A 20,963-nucleotide genomic window follows, 5' to 3' on the forward strand; every position below is an offset into this window, starting at 1 on the left:
TAAAAGTTTTTAAAAAATGGCTCGCTATCTTAGGGTAGTTTGTGACAAGTCAAAAATGTATATTGTAGTCTGTAGGTGAGTGTGGTCCCTTAGTTAGCAACATGTGCATCATCTGGGAATTTGTTAAAAGTGCAGTTTTGTGTGGCAAATTCTCAGGTTTCTCAGACCTATGAAATCTGAAATTCTGCAGGTGGGGCCAGCTGTGTATGTGTAACAAGTCCTGCAGCTGATTCTAATGCACACTATTGTTTGAAAGCCACTGCTCTAGAAAACTACCCAAGGAAACATACAGGTATTATGAAAAATCTAATAGAAAAGATAAATATAATAATAAAAATATATCAGACTAATCTGAGGCAATATGGTAACAGTGATTAAAGGGGCAAAGAACAGGTGGAGCAACTTAAAAACTAAAATAAATACAACAAATAGAAAGACAGTGCATTTAAAGCCAACCATAACAGTAAACACATTAAATGGACATGAACTAAATGCTCCAATTAAAGGCAATTTTTTTTTTTTAGACCAGACTTAAGATCTTGACACCCTTGAAGATATGGCCAGTGTTGTGATGCAGTGGGTTAAGCTGCCATCTGCAACACTGGCATCCCATATGAGCGCTGGTTCAAGTCCTGGTGGTTCCACTTCCAATCCAACTCCCTGATAATGTGCCTGGGCAATGGAAGGTAGCCAAGGTACTTGGACCTCTGCTACCCACATGGGAGACCCGGATGGAGTTCTAGGCTCTGGCTTCCACCTGGCCCATTCCCAGTCATTGTGGTCATTTGGGGAGTAAACCAACAGATGGAAGATCTCTCTCTCAATCTCTCTCTCTCAATCTCTCTCTCTCTGTCTCTCTCTCTCTCCATCTCTCCCATTCTCTCTGTAACTCTTTCAATAAATAAATACATATTTTTTTAAAAAAAACACACTTAAAATATATATCATGCAAACACTAATTCCCCAAACTAAAAAGTTTGTGTGACTGTATTACTAATAGTAAGTTTGACTTTAAGAAGTCTTAGTAGACATGAAGAAGAACAAGTTAAAATGGTGAAAGTCCCATTTCAATAAAGAAGCATAATCTGTAAGCACCCAATAACATGGCTTAAAAATATACAAAACCAAAGTGTCAGGGTAACAGAGAAATAAATAAACCTGCAGTCATTTTTGAAGATTTCAATGCACTTATGTCAATATGTCCTAAAAGAATCAGACTGAAAAGTTAGTAAGGACATAAGAGATTTGAACACGTGACTGACTTCACATAAATAACCTTTAGGGAGGCTGGTGCTGTGGTGCAGCAGATTAAAGCCCTGGCCTGCAACGCCAGCATCCCATATGGGTGTCGGTTTGAGTCCCGGCTGCTCTGCTTCTGAACAGGCACTCTGCTATGGCCTAGAAAAGCAGTCGAAGACAGCCCACTGGGCCCCTGAAATCAGTGGAAGACCCAGAAGAAGCTCCTGCCTGGCTCCTGGCTTCGGATCAGCTCAGTTCAGCTGTTGCAACCATTTGGGAGTGAACCAGCAGATGGAAGACCTCGCTCTCTCTGTCTCTACCTTTCTCTGTAACTCTTTCAAAAAAATAATAAAAATAAATATTAAAAAAAAAACCCTTAAGACAACATTTGCCTCATCAGAATACATTGCTTTTCACGTGCACATAAACAGTTATCAAAATGGATCTTATGTTGGGCCATAACACAAACTCAACATATTTTTAAAATTAAAATCATGCAGAAAATGTCCTTAGGCCACTTGAAATCACATTAGAAACTAATAACAGGAAAATAGAACTATTTATAAATGGCCCATAGGTCAAAGGAGAATCCGAATGGAAATTAGGAAATATTTAAATAAATCATGAAAATACAACATCCAACTTTAGTGTGCCACAGCTAAAACAGCGCTTAGAAGGAAATTTATTACAAGAAAGGTTAAAAATGATTGGTCTAAACTTGCATCTCAAGACCTGGGGAAAGAAGAGCAAATTAAACTCAAAGTAATAAAAGCATTGAAATAGTAAGTGACTTGGGGCCAGCACCATGGTTTAGTGGATAAAGCTGCGGCCTGCAGTGCCAGCATCCCATATGGGTGCCGGTTTGAGTCCCAGCTGCTCCACTTCTGATCCAGCTCTCTTTTATGGCCTGGGAAAGCAATAGAAGATAGCCCAGGTCCTTGGGCCCCTGCACCCACGTGGGAGACCCAGAAGAAGCTCCTGGCTCATGGCTTCGGATCAGCCCAGCTCCAGCCATTGTGGCCATTTGGGGGAGTGAATCGGTGGATGGAAGATTCTCTCTCTCTTTTTCTCTCTCTCTCTCTCCTGTCTGAAAATCTACCTCTCAAATAATAAATAAAATCTTTAAAAAAAGGAAAGAAAATATGAAAGGATGACCTACAGAACGGGGGATAATATTTGCAAATCATTTATTGGATAATAGACATATATCTAGAATATAGTTGTATACCCTCAGCTTTCATTTCTGTTAAAGAAATTAACTCTGTTATTAAAAGCATTCCCATAAAGAAAGATCCAGATCAAGGTGTTTCATATATGAATTATTCCAAACACTTAAGGAAGAAATCATACAAATCATAAATCCTTTTTTTAAAAAAATAGAGAATAAAGCACTTCAAAACTTGTTTTATGAGGCCAGCATAACCTGTATGCCAAATTCTGACCAAAAAAAATTATAAGAAAATAACTGGCCAATTTCTCTCAGGAACCTAAACACAAAAACAAACAGAAAAACCCTAAACACCTAAGAGTTTATTCCAAAGGCACAAATTTTTGATTAATATTTGGAAGTATGAAATTTAATTAACATGTATATGAGGAACAGCACAAGACCATGTTAATAGATGCGGAAAAAACATTTGACCCAAATTAATACCCTTTCAAGAAAAAAACAAAACAAGACCTCAGCAAAGCAGAGGTAGACACAGCTTGTTAGTCAATGCAGACCCCCAAGTGTATCTGCCTGTTGTACACCACCCCCAAGGTCATGCACTACAGCCACTCTGAAGGGAAGGGCTGGAATGTTTGCCTGATCAACGCCTAGCAGGTGGAGGGCAGACCTGGAAAGAACCTGAGTCCTTAAGTGACCAAGAGTGGCAGAGCTGCTCCTCTTCCCTGGACCATTTATGTTAGCACCGTTGTGTTAGAGAAACTTAAAAATAGTTGTTCTTTTGTAAAATTTTCAGTTTATTTATTTTCACTTTATTTGAAAGGACTAGAAACAGAGAGGAAGAGATCTTCCATCCACTAGCTCACTCCCCAAATGCCCACACTAGCTAGGGCTGGGCTAGAGTGAAGCCAAGAGCCTGGAACTCCACCCAGGTCTCTCACATTGGTGGCAGGGACCTGAGGACTTAGAGCATCATGTGGTGCTTCTTGGTATGTGTATTAGTGGGAAGCCGGGTTGAAAGTGGAGCAGCTAGGACTTGGACCAAGCCCTCTGAGACGGAACTCAGGCATCCCAAGCATAACTTAGCCACTAAGACAAATGCTTGCTCCAAAATATCTTTGTTCTGAGTGTGTCTTTTTTGTCAAAACAGCTTTGCTATACCTCTACTGATGCAGAAGTTAGCATGCAATGTGAAACAGAAGAAATTTCAGTTGAAAATAAGAATATGTGAGGGGCTGGTGCTGTGTAGCCAGCCAGGAAAGCCAGTAAAGCCACCCCCTGCAGTGCCAGTTGCTCCACTTCTGATCCAGCTCTCTCTGCTGTGGCCTGGAAAAGCAGTAGAAGATGGCCCAATTCTTCCTTGGGCCCCTGCACCCAGGTGGGAGAACTAGAGGAAGCTCCAGGCTCCTGGCTTTGGACTGGCACAGCGATGGCTGTTGTGACCATTTGGGGAGTGAACCAGCGAATGGAGGACACCCCCCCACACCTCTCTCTAATTCTGCCTCTCAAAAATAAATAAAAATATATATATTAAAAAAATTTAATGATTGTGTTGACTATGTAACAAAAATTTGTCTCCAAGGATGTTACAGAGCATCTATCCTGTATAGATCTTCATGAAGAGAGTTGAGTCCCCCTGTAGTAATAGTGGGGTCGGTCTGCTTAGCAGTGTAAATTCTAACATAACAATCATTGCTTTATGTTGGTGCATGTCAGTCCCAAATCTTAGGGCCCTTGAACACACTTGGAGCTGTGCTGATTTATGTCTTTGGATAGATAGGCTTCATGCGTTTATATTCATTATAATCTCCAAGCTACTTGACCTCATTTCTACTCTATTCCTTTTCGTTTCCTTTCTCTACCTCTTTCCCTGCCCTCGATTGAGTCCTGTCCCTCCGCCCTCATCGCCACTTGTCTGGGAAGCTCCAGGTTGCATTTCTGTCCTTCTAACCGTCACCTTGACATTTGTAACATGAAGTACACGTTTCCAGGCAGAGTCTAAAGTTACTCAGTATTTCTCTTCTAAACATGCCTGCTTTATCTCTGTCTGCCTTGTCTATTTTATGTTGCTATGCCCAGATATCGGAGGCTGGGCACTTTATTTAAAAACAAACAGAGGCTTAATTTGGCTCACGGTTTGGGAAGCAGGCTCGTTGAGGAGGTTGGCACCAGCGTCTCCTTGGTTTCTGGCGAGGGTCTCGTGCTGTGTCACATAGTGGTGGAAAGGCAGGGAGGGGAAGCAGGCGCGTGGAGAAGGAGCACGGGTTTCCAGAGAAGGAAGTGAGGGACAGCTAAGCACGCTGAACTCACTCTCTAGCAGTCACCCCTCACGGTAACCAGTCCAGCTCCCAAGAGCAAGCATTCATTCCCTGAACTCCCCTGTTAACCACATGACCCCTCTCAATGCTGCCACCTTGGGAACCAAGCCTCACGAGGAGTTTTAGTGGCAACAAAGCATCTCCAAGCCGTGGCGCCATCCAAGCCCCCTCTCACCACCCATTAAACACCCCCACCTTATCTTTCTAGCTCTGTCTTACAGTTAAAATGTGCCACTTTTTCAACACATAAAACAGGATTTTTATAAAATTTTTATTTTCATTTTAATTAGTTTTTAACAGATTCAGTGTGATTTGTAGATATAATTCTAAGAACATAATGATATTCTTTCCTCACTCCCTCCTACTCTCTCCCTCTCTCACCCTCCTTCCTACTCTCTCTCTCTTTTTTTTTTTTTTTAGTTTCTGAGGTAGCGTACTTTATTTTTTAAAGATTATTTATTTGAAAGTCAGACTTACACAGAGAGAGGAGAGGCAGAGAGAGGGAGAGAGAGAGGTCTTCCATCTGATGATTCACTCCCCAATTGGCCGCAACGGCTGGAGCTGTGCGGATGCGAAGCCAGGGGCCAGGAGCTTCTTCCAGGTCTCCCACATGGGGGCAGGGGCCCAAGCACTTGGGCCATCCTGTATTGCTTTCCCAGGCCCTACCAGAGAGCTGGATCAGAAGTGGAGCAGCTGGGTCTCAAACTGGCACCCATATGGGATGCTGGCACTGAAGCCAGGGTATTAACCTGCTGTGCCACATTGCCAGCCCTGAGATAGCATATTTTAAATGCATTATAATAAAAAGGCTTAATACTTCTCTTAATAAGAAGTTTAACAGGTAAAAAGCAAAAAGACCCTAGTTTCGTGGGAATATGAACAATGGCTATAAACAATAATTGAATGGAAAAATCATTTCACTCAAATATTAAAATATTAAATATTAAAGTAATCACAGATCATTACAACTATAAAAAAAAATCAGTATTTCTTTAATCAAGTTAGTTACATGTACTGATTTTTTAAAAACACGATGGAAGAAATTCCTGAGAATCTTTTCTGGTACTAAACGAGGGCCCACGGCTTGCCTGGCACACAGTAGGTGCTCAATAAATGAACCCCCCCATCCTTAGTCATTTGTCTCTTGGAAGCCGAACCTGCCTGCTCAGCAGGCGTGGATTCCTCTGGGTTGCTACCATTGTCCAAGACTAACTTTTCATGTTAGTTTTCTGAACGCTGTACTTGACTGTGTAGCAAGCTAAACAGTGCCGGATTCAGTGTTCTCGTTTCTGAGCCGTCAACGTGGACACTCACCAGGAAAGGAAGGCGGAGGGTCTGCACTGGGGAGGAGGATCCGCCAGGCTGCGGGGCTGCCGCTCTTGGCTGCCAGTTGGAATGCAGCTGTTAAGGCAGCTGCTTCACTGTTTGTCCAACTTGAGCGGCCACTGCCAAGTGGCAAATATTTTTCCTGACAACATTTCACTTTTGCTAGGAACAATAACAATGCATTGTATTGCGGCCAAATGGGGCAGGTCTGTGACTCAGCAGGTTCACGGCCTGGGCCAAACATGGATGTTCCTTTTGATGGCCAGTGCTTTTATGAAAAGAATAAATGGGCCCCCAAAGGAAGCCTGGACACAAAACAGCTTAATTATTTGTTGAAATGACAGTAGAGTGGAGAAACTGACATATCCCTGGAAGAAAAAAGTGACGATCTAGAAATTGGAAAAAAAAAAAAAAAGTCTCATTGCTCTCTGTATAATGTGACCTAGGAGTGACTTTATTCCAACTTGTCCAGGACAAGTGCAGGCAGCAGCAACATGAGGAAACGCACCATCTGTTGGATCCCATGCAGCTGATGGAGCTCAGGACTTCTGTGTCACACAGTTAATCCACACTGTAAATTAGAATACCACAGCCTAGTACTTAGCAAACAATTATGTTGAAATTGACAGGGTGGGTGAGGTGAGAAGTCAGCAGCTATTTTTATTTAATGGTAAAATCAAGTATGCCAAATGTAGGTGATCAAAATTAAGAAAACATGCTGTGGCACAGCGGGTGAAGCTGCCATCTGCAACACGAGCATCCTCTGTGGGCACCACCTTGAGTCCCAGCTGCTCGGCTTCCAATCCAGCTCCCTGCTAATGGCCTGGGAAAGCCGTGGAAGATGGCCCAAGTGCTTGGACCCTTCCACCTCCTTGGGAGAACTGGAGGAGGCTCCAGGCTCCTGGCTTCAACCTGGCGCCAGCTCTGGCCATTGTGGCTACCTAGGGGGAGGATGAACCAGCAGATGGAAGATTCTCTCTCTCTCTCTCTCTCTCTCTCTCTCTCTCCTTTGTAACTCTGACTTTCAAGTAAATAAATACATCATTAAAAAACTGCATTCAGATGCATAAGTACAAGTTCTTCCAAACTCAATTGTGTGTAGATCACAATCAGATTAGGTAACTCTCTGTCCTTGCTGGACTCTCCTTTGCCAGAATTGTGCACCTTCAGAAAAGCTCCTGGAGAAATTCTCTAGGTACGTAGAGAGTTCCTGTACACACTCGTTGCCTGCTCCCGTTGGAGTGACGTTGGAAGTCAGCTGTAGCTGCTATTCACAGCCTTGAGTGTGTGACCCCCCTACCCGCCTTTGTGAAGACTGCAGAGGTGGGGGAGGGGATGAGCTCCCTTTAATAAACCCCTATGGTCAAAGCTAGAGCAGGCATTTCTGAAGATAAACTGGGCTGCGTGGTCACTGGAGATTCCAACCTACTTTTTTTCCCCCTGTACAACTAAATCATCATACACAACAGCAGTCTGATTGGCGGTTTCTTTAAATTGCAAACACACATGTGTCCACAGAGTTGACCTAGCTTTTTGGACAAAGATCAAGTCCCACCCACTGGCTAGTGATCGCCGAGGAAATCCATCACGAGTTTCATGCTCTTGTTTTCCAGGGATGCAGAAAAACAGCCACCACAAGGCATGGATGAAACACACAAGCTCGCTTCCACGGAGAGGACCCAGCTGTTGGAGAAAGAACTGGCTGTGCGGCTGGCCGAACTGAAGTCTGAGTTAGAAGGGCAGGGGCCTTTCTGGGGAACATCTAACAGAACTTACAGGTAGACACTGGCGGTGGGCAGGCGGGGTCCTCAGGGCCTGTTCTCCATGTGCTCCCAACCCATAATCTCCATCAGCCCCTGGTCGTCTTCACGTGGACGGTTGACACCATCTCAAGCTCAGTTAAGTGGCCTCCAAACGGCAGTGGCATCCAGTGCCCCTGAGACCTTCTGACATTCTACAATAGTCAAGGCAGACTGAAGCAATGTCTCACCAAAGAAAACCACAAGGTGCTTCTGGCTTCAAGTTCCAGGAGCTGACACACCAATCCTACTCAATGCAAAGAGATCTCACTTTACCCAATGGTATTTTGAGCTTGACCTTGATGTTGATGAGAAATTTTGAAATCTGAGATATTGCTAGGTACCTGCTCATGAATCCTTTTAAGAGCTAGTCCATCATAAATGCTGCCAATGACAGCAATGAAATTCTTTTATAGAAATGTGGCACCCAGATCAGCCCCTACGTGACAGGCCTCCTGGACCTGGGTCCATTGTGTCTCTGTTCCTGGTACGACCACTGTTGATCAAAGCAACACTGCTAGACTGAGCAAATGTGATGTGGATGGGGAAGGGGTGTGAGAGGTCAGGAGAACAGGCAGGGAGCAGGTGAAGTGGCCCGCTATTCCGAAGATGATTCTGAAAAACCATCATTTGGCATGTTTCTGAGATGGGTATTTAAAGCCGTTGGGTGCCTGATGTGTTCCCAGCACTGCCAAGCCTTGGGGTGTGTCTGACACAAAATCGGGAGAGCCACGCTCTTCCTGGGCCTGGGGTCCCACAGCCCAGTGCAAGTCCATGGTGCTGACTGTGCCAGAGGCCAGAAAAGCTCCCCCCAGGGCTAATCTCTGAAGAACCAGCATTCAGTATGTTTCTGTGATGGGTATTTAAAGCCATTGGATGCCAAAGCAGAAAGTATGCTTAGAATCATTTCCAGAAGATTCCATGTTTTTTTTTTTTAAAGACTTATTTATTTGAAAGGCAGAGTTACAGAGAAAGAGAGAGATCTGAGAGAGATCTCCCATCCACTGGTTCATCCCATAAATGGTCACAATAGCCAAGGCTGGGCCAGGCCGAAGCCAGGAGCCTGGAACTCCAACCAGGTCACCCACATGGGTGGCAGGGACCCAAGCACTTGGGCCAGCAACTGCTGCTTTCCCAGGCACATTAGCTGTAGCTGGATCAGAAGTAGAGCAGCCAGGACTCGAATTGGCGTCCATATGGGATGCCAGTGTCACAGGCAGTGGTTTTACCTGCTCTGCCACAGCAACGGCCAATCTGTTTAATATTTAAGGGTCGTTTTCATCCCTAGGTAATTCAGGAAGAATAGCAAGATAAAAACATTTGACTGCAATGACCAGATGCGGGTTTTATGTGTCAACCCAGATGAGAACGAAGTAAGGTTATGTGGGGCAGACAGACGAGGGAAATACAGCTTCCCACCACATGTGCCTCCCTGTACTCTGGAGTAGGAAACTGCGGTAGATCCGGGCCAGCAGGGAGATGAGAACAACTGGCCCAGAGAAAGTTTCAGCAACCATGAGGCACACCCGAGAAAGACTGTGACCAAGACAGAAGATCGTGGCCTTCCTGAGCCCCTGAGAATCCTGTGTAATTTGATGCCAGGGGACTTCTGAGAGCTCATGGCAAAGGGGAATGAAAAGACAGGTTTATTTTGTTGCAAAAGATGTTTAAATCATGCAATATTTTCATTATTTGCATCTTCATTTGAAAAAAGGATGTATTAATTTATTGGAAAGGCAGAGTTACAGAGAGACAGAGAAAAACAGAGAGATCTTCCATCTGCTGGTTCACTCTATTTTTTTGAGATTTATTTTAGGGCTGGTGCCGTGGCTCACTAGGCTAATCCTTCGCCTGCGGCGCCGGCACACTGAGTTCTAGTCCCGGTCGGGGCGCCGGATTCTGTCCCAGTTGCCCCTCTTCCAGGCCAGCTCTCTGCTATGGCCTGGGAGTGCAATGGAGGATGGCCCAGGTGCTTGGGCCCTGTACCCCATGGAAGACCAGGAGGAAGCACTTGGTTCCTGGCTTTGAATCAGCGCCGGCCACAGCGCGCCGGCCGCAGCAGCTGTTGGAGGGTGAACCAACGGCAAAGGAAGACCTTTCTCTCTGTCTCTCTCTCTCTCACTGTCCACTCTGCCTGCCAAAAAAAAAAAAAAAAAGATTTATTTTAGGAGATCCATGCAGTGGCGTAGCTGGTAAAGCCGCTGCCTGCAGTGCTAACATCCCATATGGGTGCTGGTTTGAGTCCTGGCTGCTCCACTGCTGATCCAGCTCTCTGCTATGGCCTAGGAAAGCAGTGGAAGATGGCCCAGGTCCTTGGGTCCCTGCACCTGCATGGGAGATCTGGTGGAAGCTCTTGGCTCTTGGCTTCAGATTGGTGCAGCTCCAACCATTGCAGCCAACTGGGGAGTGACCCAGTGGATGGAAGATCTCTCTCTGCCTCTCCTTCTCCCTCTGTGTAACTCTGACTTTCAAATAAATAAATACATATTTTTAAATTTTTATTTTATTTATTTGAAAGAGTTACAGAGAGAAGTAGAGACAGAGAGAGAGGTCTTCCATTCGCTAGTTCACTCCGCAAATGGCCACAATGGCTGGAGCTGTGCCGATCCGAAGCTGAGAGCCAGGAGCTTCTTCTGGGTCTCCCACATGGGTGCAGTGGCTCAAGGACTTGGGCCATCCTCTACTGCTTTCTTAGGCGCATTAGCAGGGAACTGGATCAGAAGTAGAGCAGCCAGGACTAGAACTGGCACCCATATGGAATGCCGGCGCTTCAGGCCAGGGCTTTAACCCACTGCGCCACAGCACCATCTCCTGGTTCACTTTCCAAATGGCTGCAACAGCTGGGACTGAGCAATCCAAAAGCAGAACTTCATCCGGATCTCCCATGTCGGTGGCAGGTCCCAAGCATTTGGGCCATCTTCTACTGCCTTCCCAGGAGCATTAGCAGGGAGCTGCATTGGAAATGGAGCAGCTGGGACTTGAACACATGCTCATATGGAATGCCAGCGTTGCAGGTAGTGGCTTCGTTCATTGCACCACAACCTTAGTCCCTGTTATATTCATTTTTCTACAAACTTTGGTGATTTCTGATATTCCTATTTGTAAAGAGGCAGCTGTGAAGTTATAGATTATCCAGGGCCTACCTAAAACCTGCTCTAGTATACTCTCCATAATTACAGCTTCCGTTGTATACATCTTTCTGCAGCTCTGTTCAGATACCGAAAGACATTTCTTACTTTAGAAGAGAACGGGAACTGGCACTCCAGAGAACCTTACAGGTGAGTAGGAGAGAGGGCTATTTTATCCAAGAACGAGTTCAATTTTGCTAACATGTTGGGGACTTTTAGCCAACCTACAGGCAATGTTATTGACAGTGGGTTCTAGAACAAGACAGCCCAGTATTCAGCTCCCTGCTGGGTTAGATAAGTCCACTATGTCCTTGGAGATGGCTGATTTTTGTGATGTTTGGCATTTTGTGGTTTCTTGACCTGAGATGTTAAAGACCAGTTATTTGGATTTAGGTGGCCACGGCGAAGCCCCTTGTTATTCAGGCAGATGTCCTGCAGAGGGAGTTAGAGAGCTGCCTAAGAAGAGAGTACACTCCGGAAAACCTACCTTTGCTTCTATTGCAGGTAAGGGTCATTGTGCAATCTGAGAAACACATGTGGAGTGCAGCAGAGATGTATGAACAAAGCCGGCTTCCTGGTGTATCATCTGGCTAGGGGAGGGTTTCCTCTAACATGTAGTTGGCAGAACTCGGTTAGTGCAAATATGATTATTAAAGAACAATACTGTAGTTCACTTTAAAGACACCAACTGGTGGACTGAGTCTCCACTGAAGGTTCCCTCTGTCCTGGGAATTCCGGGCAATACAGCACAGGCTAAGATAGTCCCAGCCCTCAGAAAGCTGTTGCGGGACTGGCGCTGTGGCGCAGCGGGTTAACGCCGTGGCCTGAAGCGCCGGCATCCCATATGGACACTGGTTCGAGTCCCAGTTGCTCCTCTTCTGATCCAACTCTCTGCTATGGCCTGGGAAAGCAGTAGAGGATGGCCCAAGTCCTTGGGCCCCTGCACCCACGTGGGAGACCTGGAGGAAGCTCCTGGCTCCTGGCTTCGGATCGGCGTAGCTCCGGCCGTTGCGGACATCTGGGGAGTGAACCAGCAGATGGAAGACCTCTCTCTGTCTCTACCTGTCTCTGTAACTTTGTCTTTTAAATAAATAAAATAAGTCTTTAAAAAAAAACAAACAAAAAAGAAAGCTGTTGGCTCATCTTGGGAAGGCATATCCTGTGCTGAGTTCTACCCTCTCTATGGACTCAAATTGGTTCTTTAGCAGCTACCAGTGGTTAGCAATTAACTAACAAAGAGACAAAAGGTATTGAGGTTTTGTTTGCAAGTCCAGCCACTCGTTGTTCAGGATCCTCCTCCTTGTTGCTGGCGTTCTTCATTCCTTTGTGTGTCAGAGGTTCTGGGGGGCGGGGAGCTGCCCTAGAGGACATTGTGGCCCTTGGGGGACCTTCAGCAATGTGGGAGGGGGGTCTTTGGCTCTGAAGATTTGGGTGGGGGGCTTTGATTGGTCGCTACTGGCCTTTACTGGACTGAGACAAGGGACACCACTAAACAGTGCACAGGGCAGCCTCGCACACAGAGTTTTCTGGTCCCAAATGTCAATGGTGTCAAGGTTGAAAAATCCAGTACAGTCTAAAGCCCTGTGTGATATCATTTGCTTCTTGTCTGAAGACCTTCCTTTAACATGGTCTGCCGGGGGAAATTCTCACCGACTATGCTGTTTTTTTGCTTTTTCAATGACAAGAGTCAATATATACTTTTTTATTTTTAAAAGATTTGATTTACTAATTTTTTAAAAAGATTTATTTATTTATTTGAAAGTCAGAGTTACACACACAGAGAGAGGAGAGGCAGAGAGAGAGAGAGAGAGAGAGAGAGAGAGGTCCTCCATCTGCTGGTTCACTCCCCAATTGGCCACAAGGGCCAGAGCTGTGCCAATCCAAAGCCAGGAGCCAGGAGCTTTTTCCAGGTCTCTCACGCAGGTGCAGGGGCCCAAGGACTTGGGCCATCTTCTACTGCTTTCCCAGCCCATGCAGAGAACTGAATCAGAAGTGGAGCAGCCGGTACTAGAACCAGCACCCACATGGGAATGCTGGCACTGTAGGCGACAGCTTTACCTGCTACGCCACAGTGCCGACCCCGAGATTTTATTTATTAACTTTGTTACAGAAACCTGGGGTGGGAAAACTCCCTCCATTCAAACAGGGGCCAGAAACAGTGGAGGATCCAAGCAATTTATTTCGCCAGTGGGCTTGGCTGGAATCATTTCCCGAGAACTGAGCAACACTCCCAGGTTTCTTACACTATTTACAGGTTCATCAGCAACATACCTTAGCTGTTACAGCATTGCTGGGTTTAAATGGCAGCCTACGTGACTTAGGAGCACACTTCCAGTGGTCGGTGGGCACGGTGTGTTTGTAGAAGAGATTCCAGGGGCAGATTTATTAGGACAGATTTATGACTGGAGTTTATAGAAGCAGAGCTTAGGACTACTTCCCTCCCTAGACAAGATAACAGTGGGCAGCTGCTTCACTAGTTAATTGAGAGCAGCCATTTTCAAGGTCTGTGTTGGGAGGAGGGGTCTGCTTCTCTTTGTCTCTGGTTGCAGCTATATTTCCTCTATAATTTGAGAGGTGGAGTTACAGAGTTAGAGACACAGAGAGAGGTCTTCTATCTGCTGGTTCACTCCCCCAAATGGTCACAATGGCCAGAGCTTGGCCAATCTGAAGCCAGGAGCCAGGAGCTTCTTCCAGATCTCCCACGTGGGTGCAGGGGCCCAAGGACTTGGGCCATCTTCTACTGCTTTCCCAGGCCATAGCAGAGAGCTGGATCGAAAGAGGAGCAGCTGGGACTTGAACCAGTGTCCCTATGGGATGCTAGCACTGCAGGTGGAGTATAGCCCCCTACGCCACAGTGCCGGCCCCCAACTCTGCTATTTTGAAAGAGGTATTTTACTCCCATTCCAGAAAGATACTTTCATTCAACTTAGAATTCTGTGTTGATGGATTTTCTCTTTCGTTGCTTTGGAGATGTTGCTCCGTTTCCTTCTGGCTTGTACGGTTTCCATTTCTGAACAGAGTGTGTCTTGCTGTTCCCTGCTTGCTTTTGAGAGTTTTTCTGAATGATTTCTAGCCACTTTATTATGACACGTACAGATGTGGCTTTTCCTTGTGTTTCACTTGAGGTCGGTTGAACTCAGATGATGGGTTTGTTTTCATCCATTTTTGCAAAATTGCAACCATTGTTTCTTCAAATCTGTTTTCTGTCTACATCCCTCCTTCAGGTCTTCCAGTTACATGTGTGTTAACCCACTTAGTGTCATGGCACGAGACTAACATTTTTCACTGTTGTTTCTCTCTACCTCATCTTAGATGGTCATTATTGCCCAGTCTTCCACTTCACTAACTTGTTCTCATGCAATGTCCGATCAGCTCTTTATCCCGTCCAATTCATGTTCCGTTTCAGATAGAATGTTTTTCATTTCTAGGAATTCCATTAGATTCCTTTTGATACTTTGCATGTTTCTCCTCATTGTGTCTAGCGTTTCCTTTCCCTACTTGGGCAATCTGTGCGTGTTTATAATAAGTCTTTAACAGTTCTTATTCGGTCATTTCTTGACCTCTGTTGCTTCTTGGTCTGTTTCTCATCACTATTTTTTTTAAAGGTTTATGTTATGTATTTGAAAGGCAGAGTTACAGAGAGGCAGGAGTAGAAAGGCAAAGGAACAGAGAGATCTTCCATCCACTGGTTCACTCCCCAAATGGCCACAAAGGCCGAGGCTGGGCCAGGCTGAAGCCAGGAGCCTGGAGCTTCTTCTGCATCTCCCACATGGGTGCCGGAGTCCAAGCACTTGAGCCATCCTTGGCTGCTTCCCCAAGCACATCAGCAGGAAACTGGACTGGAAGCAGAGCAGCTGAGACTTCAACCGGGACCCATATGAATTACAGGCATTGCAGGCAGTGGCTTTATCTGTTTCCCCACAATGCTGGCCCCACATGACTGATTTTTCTTCTGTGTATGGATCATTCCTTTTTTCTTCTTTGCATGTCTAATACTTTCAAAAGTCATCAATTTTTCATTATTGAATGCCAGCTTTTTTTTTTATATTCCACCCATTAGCTTACTTCTTTCAAGGCTTGATTTTAAACTTTGTTAGAATGAATTCACATTTATTGATTTAAGATTTATTTATTTATTTATTTGAAGGGCAGAATGACAGAGGGAGACACACACACACATACACACACCTCACACAGATCTTCTATTCACTGGATCACTCCCCAAATGGCTACCACATCCAGGGCTGGGCCAGGCTGGAGCCAGGAGCCCAGAACTCCACCTGGGTCTCCTGCATGGGTGGCAGGAACTCAAGTACTTCGTCTGTCGTCTATTGCTTCCCAAGCACATTGGCAGATCGGAAGCCGAGCAGGGACTCAAACTGGCACTCTGCTATGGGATACCGGTGTCGAGGGTCCTGCAATGCCACAACACCTGCTTCTAGAAGGAGCTTAGAATGAACTTTACTCCAGGCATCATTGCCCTTTTTTTTTTTTTTTTTTTTTTTTTGACAGGCAGAGTGGATAGTGAGAGAGAGACAGACAGAGAGAAAGGTCTTCCTTTTTGCCGTTGGTTCACCCTCCAATGGCCGCTGTGGCCAGCCATTGCGCTGATCTGAAGCCAGGAGCCAGATGCTTCTCCTGATCTCCCATGCGGGTACAGGACCCAAGCACTTGGGCCATCCTCCACTGCCTTCCCGGGCCATAGCAGAGAGCTGGCCTGGAAGAGGGGCAACCAGGATAGAATCCGGCGCCCCAACCGGGACTAGAACCCGGTGTGCCGGCGCTGCAAGGCGGAGGATTAGCCTGTTAAGCCACGGCGCTGGCCTCATTGCCCTTTGTTCCTAAGGCTGTTGGCATCTCCCTGAGGGTCTCAGGTTTCAAGGAAGACCCTTCACTCTGTGAACTTGGAGAACTCAGCGTGCAAGGTCTCAGTCACTTATTCTCTGCACACCTCCTGGAGCTCCTCCTTCTGTGTGCCGGGCTCGGAGCTCAGCCACAGGCTGAGAGGGGGCTCCTGCAGGTTTCTGGAGCCCTTTGTCTGCGTGACTTCCTCCTCCCCCACACTCTGCATCCCAAACTTCTGTTTCTCTCTGATTAACTCAGAGATGTCTCCCACTCCGCCTACGATTCCCTTTCCTGCTCCAGGGCTCAGAAACCGCCTTCAGGAAGAAGACCAGTGTGATCACAGCAGCTGATATGATTGGTTTCCCTTCTGGCCCCGCCTTCCCCTTCCCTCCACGGCCCTGCCTCAAGAAATGTCGAAAGCGGTTGTCGTGTATATGATGTTGGGCTTTCTGCTTGTTTAGGATGGAGGGCTGAGTCTGGGCCTAGTAATTCCATCATGGCCAGTGTTGTTTTTATTGTCAGAGAGAAAGCATTTTTAAAGAGTTAGCTTAACTCTTTTTGAGGTACATAAAATTTAGGATCTGAGGTTACATGTTATAATCTTATCTGTAATATATTTTGTATTTTTGACTCATCATTTAAGTTTATTTTAGAGATTTCTTTATTTATTTTGAAAGAGTTACAGAAAGAGAGAGGGAAAGAGAGAGAGAGAGAGAGATCTTCCATCTTCTGGTTCACCCTACAGATGGCCACAATGGCCAGTGCTGAGCCAGGCCGAAGCCAAGAATCAGGAGCCATGAGCTTCATCCGGGGGGCTTCCCCCCCATGGGTGGCAGGGGCCCAAACACTTGGACCATCTTCTGCTTTTTCCAGGCCGTTAGCAGGGAGCTGGATTGGAAGGGAACAGCTGGGACACGAACTGGTGCCCCTCTGGGATGCTGTTGTCGTAGATGGTGGCTTTACCCATTATGCCACAGTGCTGGCTCCACCATTTCAGTTTTTAATACAAAATGTTAAGTTCAGCTTCAGCTACTCTGACAGACTTTTATGTCAGGGTTAAAACTGTTGACTAACCGGTAAATGAGCTTACAATCTATTGACTCAACAACAGATCATAGAGATTTAGAAATGCCTCCTCGCTTTATTTAAACCTGAATCATGTCTTGAGTCATGCTTCGCAGTTTTATGGTCTACACATAGGAAAATACACGGGTGTGAACCAACCAGAAACTGGTCTGGTTTACCTATCATTGCCCTTCTTAAGAATTAACTGTCTTCCCACTGTAATTGTGTCGTGCCAAGTGTTTATTTTTGCTGTTGTTGTTAAAGCATTACACAGAGAGAACTGCCCAGCTGGTTCAGAGCAAACACCTCCACGTGCTCAGGTGGAAGAGGTTTTGCCGGCACAGTCAGCCCATGGAGCAGCTTTATCCTCTTTACAAGGTAGGAAGCTCACCAACAGAATGATGGGCTGCTCTTCGGAATGCAGCCAAATGGCCAATGAGCTTGCCAGGTGTTTCAGGTCACGGCTGGGAATGGGCAAGGAACTGAAATGAGTACTTTCTTGCTCCTTCTGCCAGTGGCAGAAGATAATGCTTCCTATTTTTTTTAATATTTATTTATTTATTTGAAAGTTAGAGTTACACAGAAAGAGAAGGAGAGGCACAGAGCAAGAGAGAGAGGGGTCTTCCATCTGCTGGTTCACTTCCCAGATGGCTGCAATGGCTGGAGCTGCGCTGATCCGAAGCCAGGAACCAGGAGCTTCCTCTGGGTCTCCCATGTGGGTGCAGGGGCCCAAGCACATGGGCCATCCTCTACTGCTTTCCCAGGCCACAGCAGAGAGCTGGATTGGAAGTGGAACAGCCAGGATTCGAACCGGCGCCCACATGGGATGCTGGTACTGCAGGCAATGGCCCCACCTGCTACGCTGCAGCACCAGCCCTCTGCTTCCTATTTTTGAGAAAGGCTGGAAAGATAATGTTTTATATGACGGGAAATAATTTTCTCTTTATAGTCTTGGTCTCCTCTGTGCCAGGGAAAAGGCCCAGAAGCTAAGGCCCGTTCCTAAACCTCCTTGGGCACTGACTCTCTATTTGGGGTCTCTCTCCTTCCAAGTCCTAAGCGTAGAATCACTGCCCTTGTCAAACTCTCAGGAGATGGAGGAACCTTGGGATCCCAAGAGTCCCATCTCTGGCCCCCAACAGCATTCCCCTACTCCTGGAAGCCAGTGATCCAGAGAATAAGGAAGGGGGGCAAACACCAAGCTCTTCTCTTGTAACCCTTTTAAATAGAAACAAGTCGGCTACATCATGCAGGAGTGCAGTGATGCTGCTCAGAGAGCTGAAAGATTGTCTGTGGCTCGAGAAAACTTCCTGATGGGAAAAACCAACCCTCCTGAGTTAGTAACCCTGGAAGACCTAACCATCTACACCAAGTGGCTCGTGTGTCACCTGCACTCTCTCCGGACAGTCCACCGCTACCTGCAGGTACATGAAGCTTGGAGATGCCGTGGTGCCCTCCCCGGGAATAGTCAACATGTGGTTTTCTTGCACTTGTCCCCTAGTTTGGGGTTGTCACAATTGCACACTCTACCTGCCCTACAAATGACAGGGAAGCGACAGTCACCGGCCCTTCTCTCGGAAACTTTCTCCTTTGGAGAGTTTGCTCTCTGGACGTCACTCCGTCAGTCAGCTTTCTCCAAGAGGTCTCTGTTGCACTACCTCATATTCGCTCTGAAGTTTCCATTTCCATTGTGCTCTTCAGCATCTCTGCCCTCCAATATCGATTGGCTTTGTAACTCAGCAACTGCCTCATGAGGATCTAATATGTGCCGGGTACTCGTCCCAGACCCCACAGCAAAGATACAGTCTTTCTGAGAGACGGTGAGGTCTCAGGCTGGTGGGAAGACAGGCAAGGGCTAGGAAGGCAAAGAGGAAGCCAGAGCACAGGGCAGGGAGAGGCCCTGACTCTGGTGAGCAGCATCAAGAAGCCCTACCAGGACTGCATTTCCATTTTAGACAGACTGTCGCTTCCCTGCCTCAAGCTTTTCCTACTCAGCTCCGTGTTACACCATCCACAGTCAGCCAGCTCAGGAAGCCAGCCATCGCTATGGTTTGTGCCTTCCCCACGGCCAGTCCCACCCAATGGGCTCCACCTCCAGTCCATCTCTCCCGGGTCACACAGGCTCTGAACACCTGCTCGTGAGTCTGGGTCCTCCACTCCACTCACACCGAGGGCTCTTTGGGGTTGCCCCAGTCTGATCCCTCTTTGTAGCCCTCACCCCTCCATAGGGCCTTGTCTGCTTTGTGTGTTTGATCCCTGTGGACCGTGTTGGAGGTCGAGGTCCCCAGAGTGAGTAACAGGCACAAACTCAGCTCCCTCGTCCCCGGACAGCTCACTGAGGTTCTGCCCCTCTCCTGCTCATTATGGGAGCAGAGTGCTCCTGATCCTACAGCTGGAAGCTTGACCGTGGTGTCTCAGTTGTGCCTTTCTACAGGCCCTCCAGAATCTGCCCATCTCCAAAGTGCTGAGTGACACTGCAAACCAAGCCCCTGAAAACAAGAAGGTCAATGTCAATGACATCAACCCCGATGTCCAGGGTTATGCATCTCCTGGCGCTGTGGATACCAGCATTGCAGGTCAGAAACAGTCTTATTTCGCCCAGGATTGTGTGAAGGAAAAGAAATTGTGATTCTGTATGTGTGCTGTTTTATATCCTGAAGTCATATCTTTATAACAAACAGGAGTTAATTTAATATGTTCTAATAGGAAAAAGACAAACACTTCCCTTAGACATTTTATCGTTTTTTAAAAATGTATTTATTTGAAAGGCAGAGTGACAGACAGAGAGAGAGAGGGAGGGACAGAGAGAGAGAGAGAAAGAGAGAGATCTTTTATCCACTGGTTCATTTCCCAAATGTCCACAACAGCCAGATCTGAACCCAGGAGCCAGACACTCCATCTGGGATCCCACATGGGTGGCAGGGGCCCAAGTCCCTGAGCCATCATCTGCTGCCTTCCCAGGCACATTAGCAGCTGGGACTCAAACTGGTGCTCCAATACAGAATGTCAGTGTTGCCAGCGATGGCTTAACCCACTGCATCACAACACTGGCTCCTCTCTTCATCTTTAGAACTAGATAATCAAGAAAGAAGGGGGGGGGGGCAGTGCTGTGGCACAGTGGGTTAAAGCCCTGGTCTGTGGCGCCAGCATCCCATATGGACACTGGTTCTAGTCCCAAGTGCTCCTCTTCTGATCCAACTCTCACTATGGCCTGGGAAAGCAGTGGAAGGTGGCCCAAGTCTTGGGCCCCTATTCCTGGCTCCTGGCTTTGGATCAGCTCAGCTCTGGCCATTGCAGCCATTTTGGGAATGAATCAGCAAATAGAAGATCTACCTCTCTTTGTAACTCTGTCTTTCAAATAAATAAAAATAAGTCTAAAAAAAGAAAGAAAGAAAGAAAGAAGGCAGGGCAATGGGCTTGAAGTCGTGAGTGCTGGGCTCCGGGCTCCGGGCTCCAGGCCCCACCGTGGGCCTGCATGTGGACTCCTTGGGCCTCAACTGACTCATCTTCAGAACCAACCTTTCGGAGTACGCCATCCCTAAGGTCCCTTCCATCTGCATGTCACACAGTTCTCAAAGACTCCTCATCCGAGTCAGCACAGCCCCCCTGCCCTTCCTGGGGGTTCCAGGTGCCTAAGAGACACGAGCTGGTCTCTACTCTGAGCGGCGTGCTTGCTTGCACTATGTACAGGGTCTCAGAGGAACACCTGGGAGAGGCAGCCAGCTTCTCCAAGGACAGCACGCCAGACTGGGTCCTCAGACATGAGTGGGAGTTAGAGGAAAGCAGAGGAAGACTGCTTCTAAGGTGTTGGGAACTTCTCTTTTTTTTGGTTCACCCCCCAAGTGGCTGCTATGGCCGGCGCACTGCGCCAATCCAAAGCCAGGAGCCAGGTGCTTCCTTCTGGTCTCCCATGCAGGTGCAGGGCCCAAGGACCTGAGCCATCCTCCACTGCCTTCCCGGGCCACAGCAGAGAGCTGGACTGGAAGAGGAGCAACCGGGTCAGAATCCAGCACCCCGACTGGGACTAGAACCTGGGGTGCCCATGCCACAGGAGGAGGATTAGCCTAGTGAGCCACCA

At 47.0% G+C, this 20,963-nt stretch overlaps 1 protein-coding gene across 1 annotated transcript in view; it reads left to right on the top strand.

The window, feature by feature from the left end:
* The first annotated feature begins 7,692 nt into the window (after positions 1–7,692).
* LOC133756617 (uncharacterized) overlaps positions 7,693–20,963 on the top strand; it is a 167,765-nt gene continuing 154,494 nt past the window's right edge. Inside the window, exons 1-6 of the mRNA XM_062187238.1 lie at positions 7,693–7,829; positions 11,056–11,128; positions 11,372–11,482; positions 17,153–17,266; positions 18,115–18,309; positions 19,320–19,461. Of these exons, the coding sequence (XP_062043222.1) occupies positions 7,693–7,829; positions 11,056–11,128; positions 11,372–11,482; positions 17,153–17,266; positions 18,115–18,309; positions 19,320–19,461 (772 nt within the window). The remainder of the gene's footprint in view (positions 7,830–11,055; positions 11,129–11,371; positions 11,483–17,152; positions 17,267–18,114; positions 18,310–19,319; positions 19,462–20,963) is intronic.

Source organism: Lepus europaeus, chromosome 3 (assembly GCF_033115175.1).
Source record: "Lepus europaeus isolate LE1 chromosome 3, mLepTim1.pri, whole genome shotgun sequence".
NCBI lineage: Eukaryota > Metazoa > Chordata > Mammalia > Lagomorpha > Leporidae > Lepus > Lepus europaeus.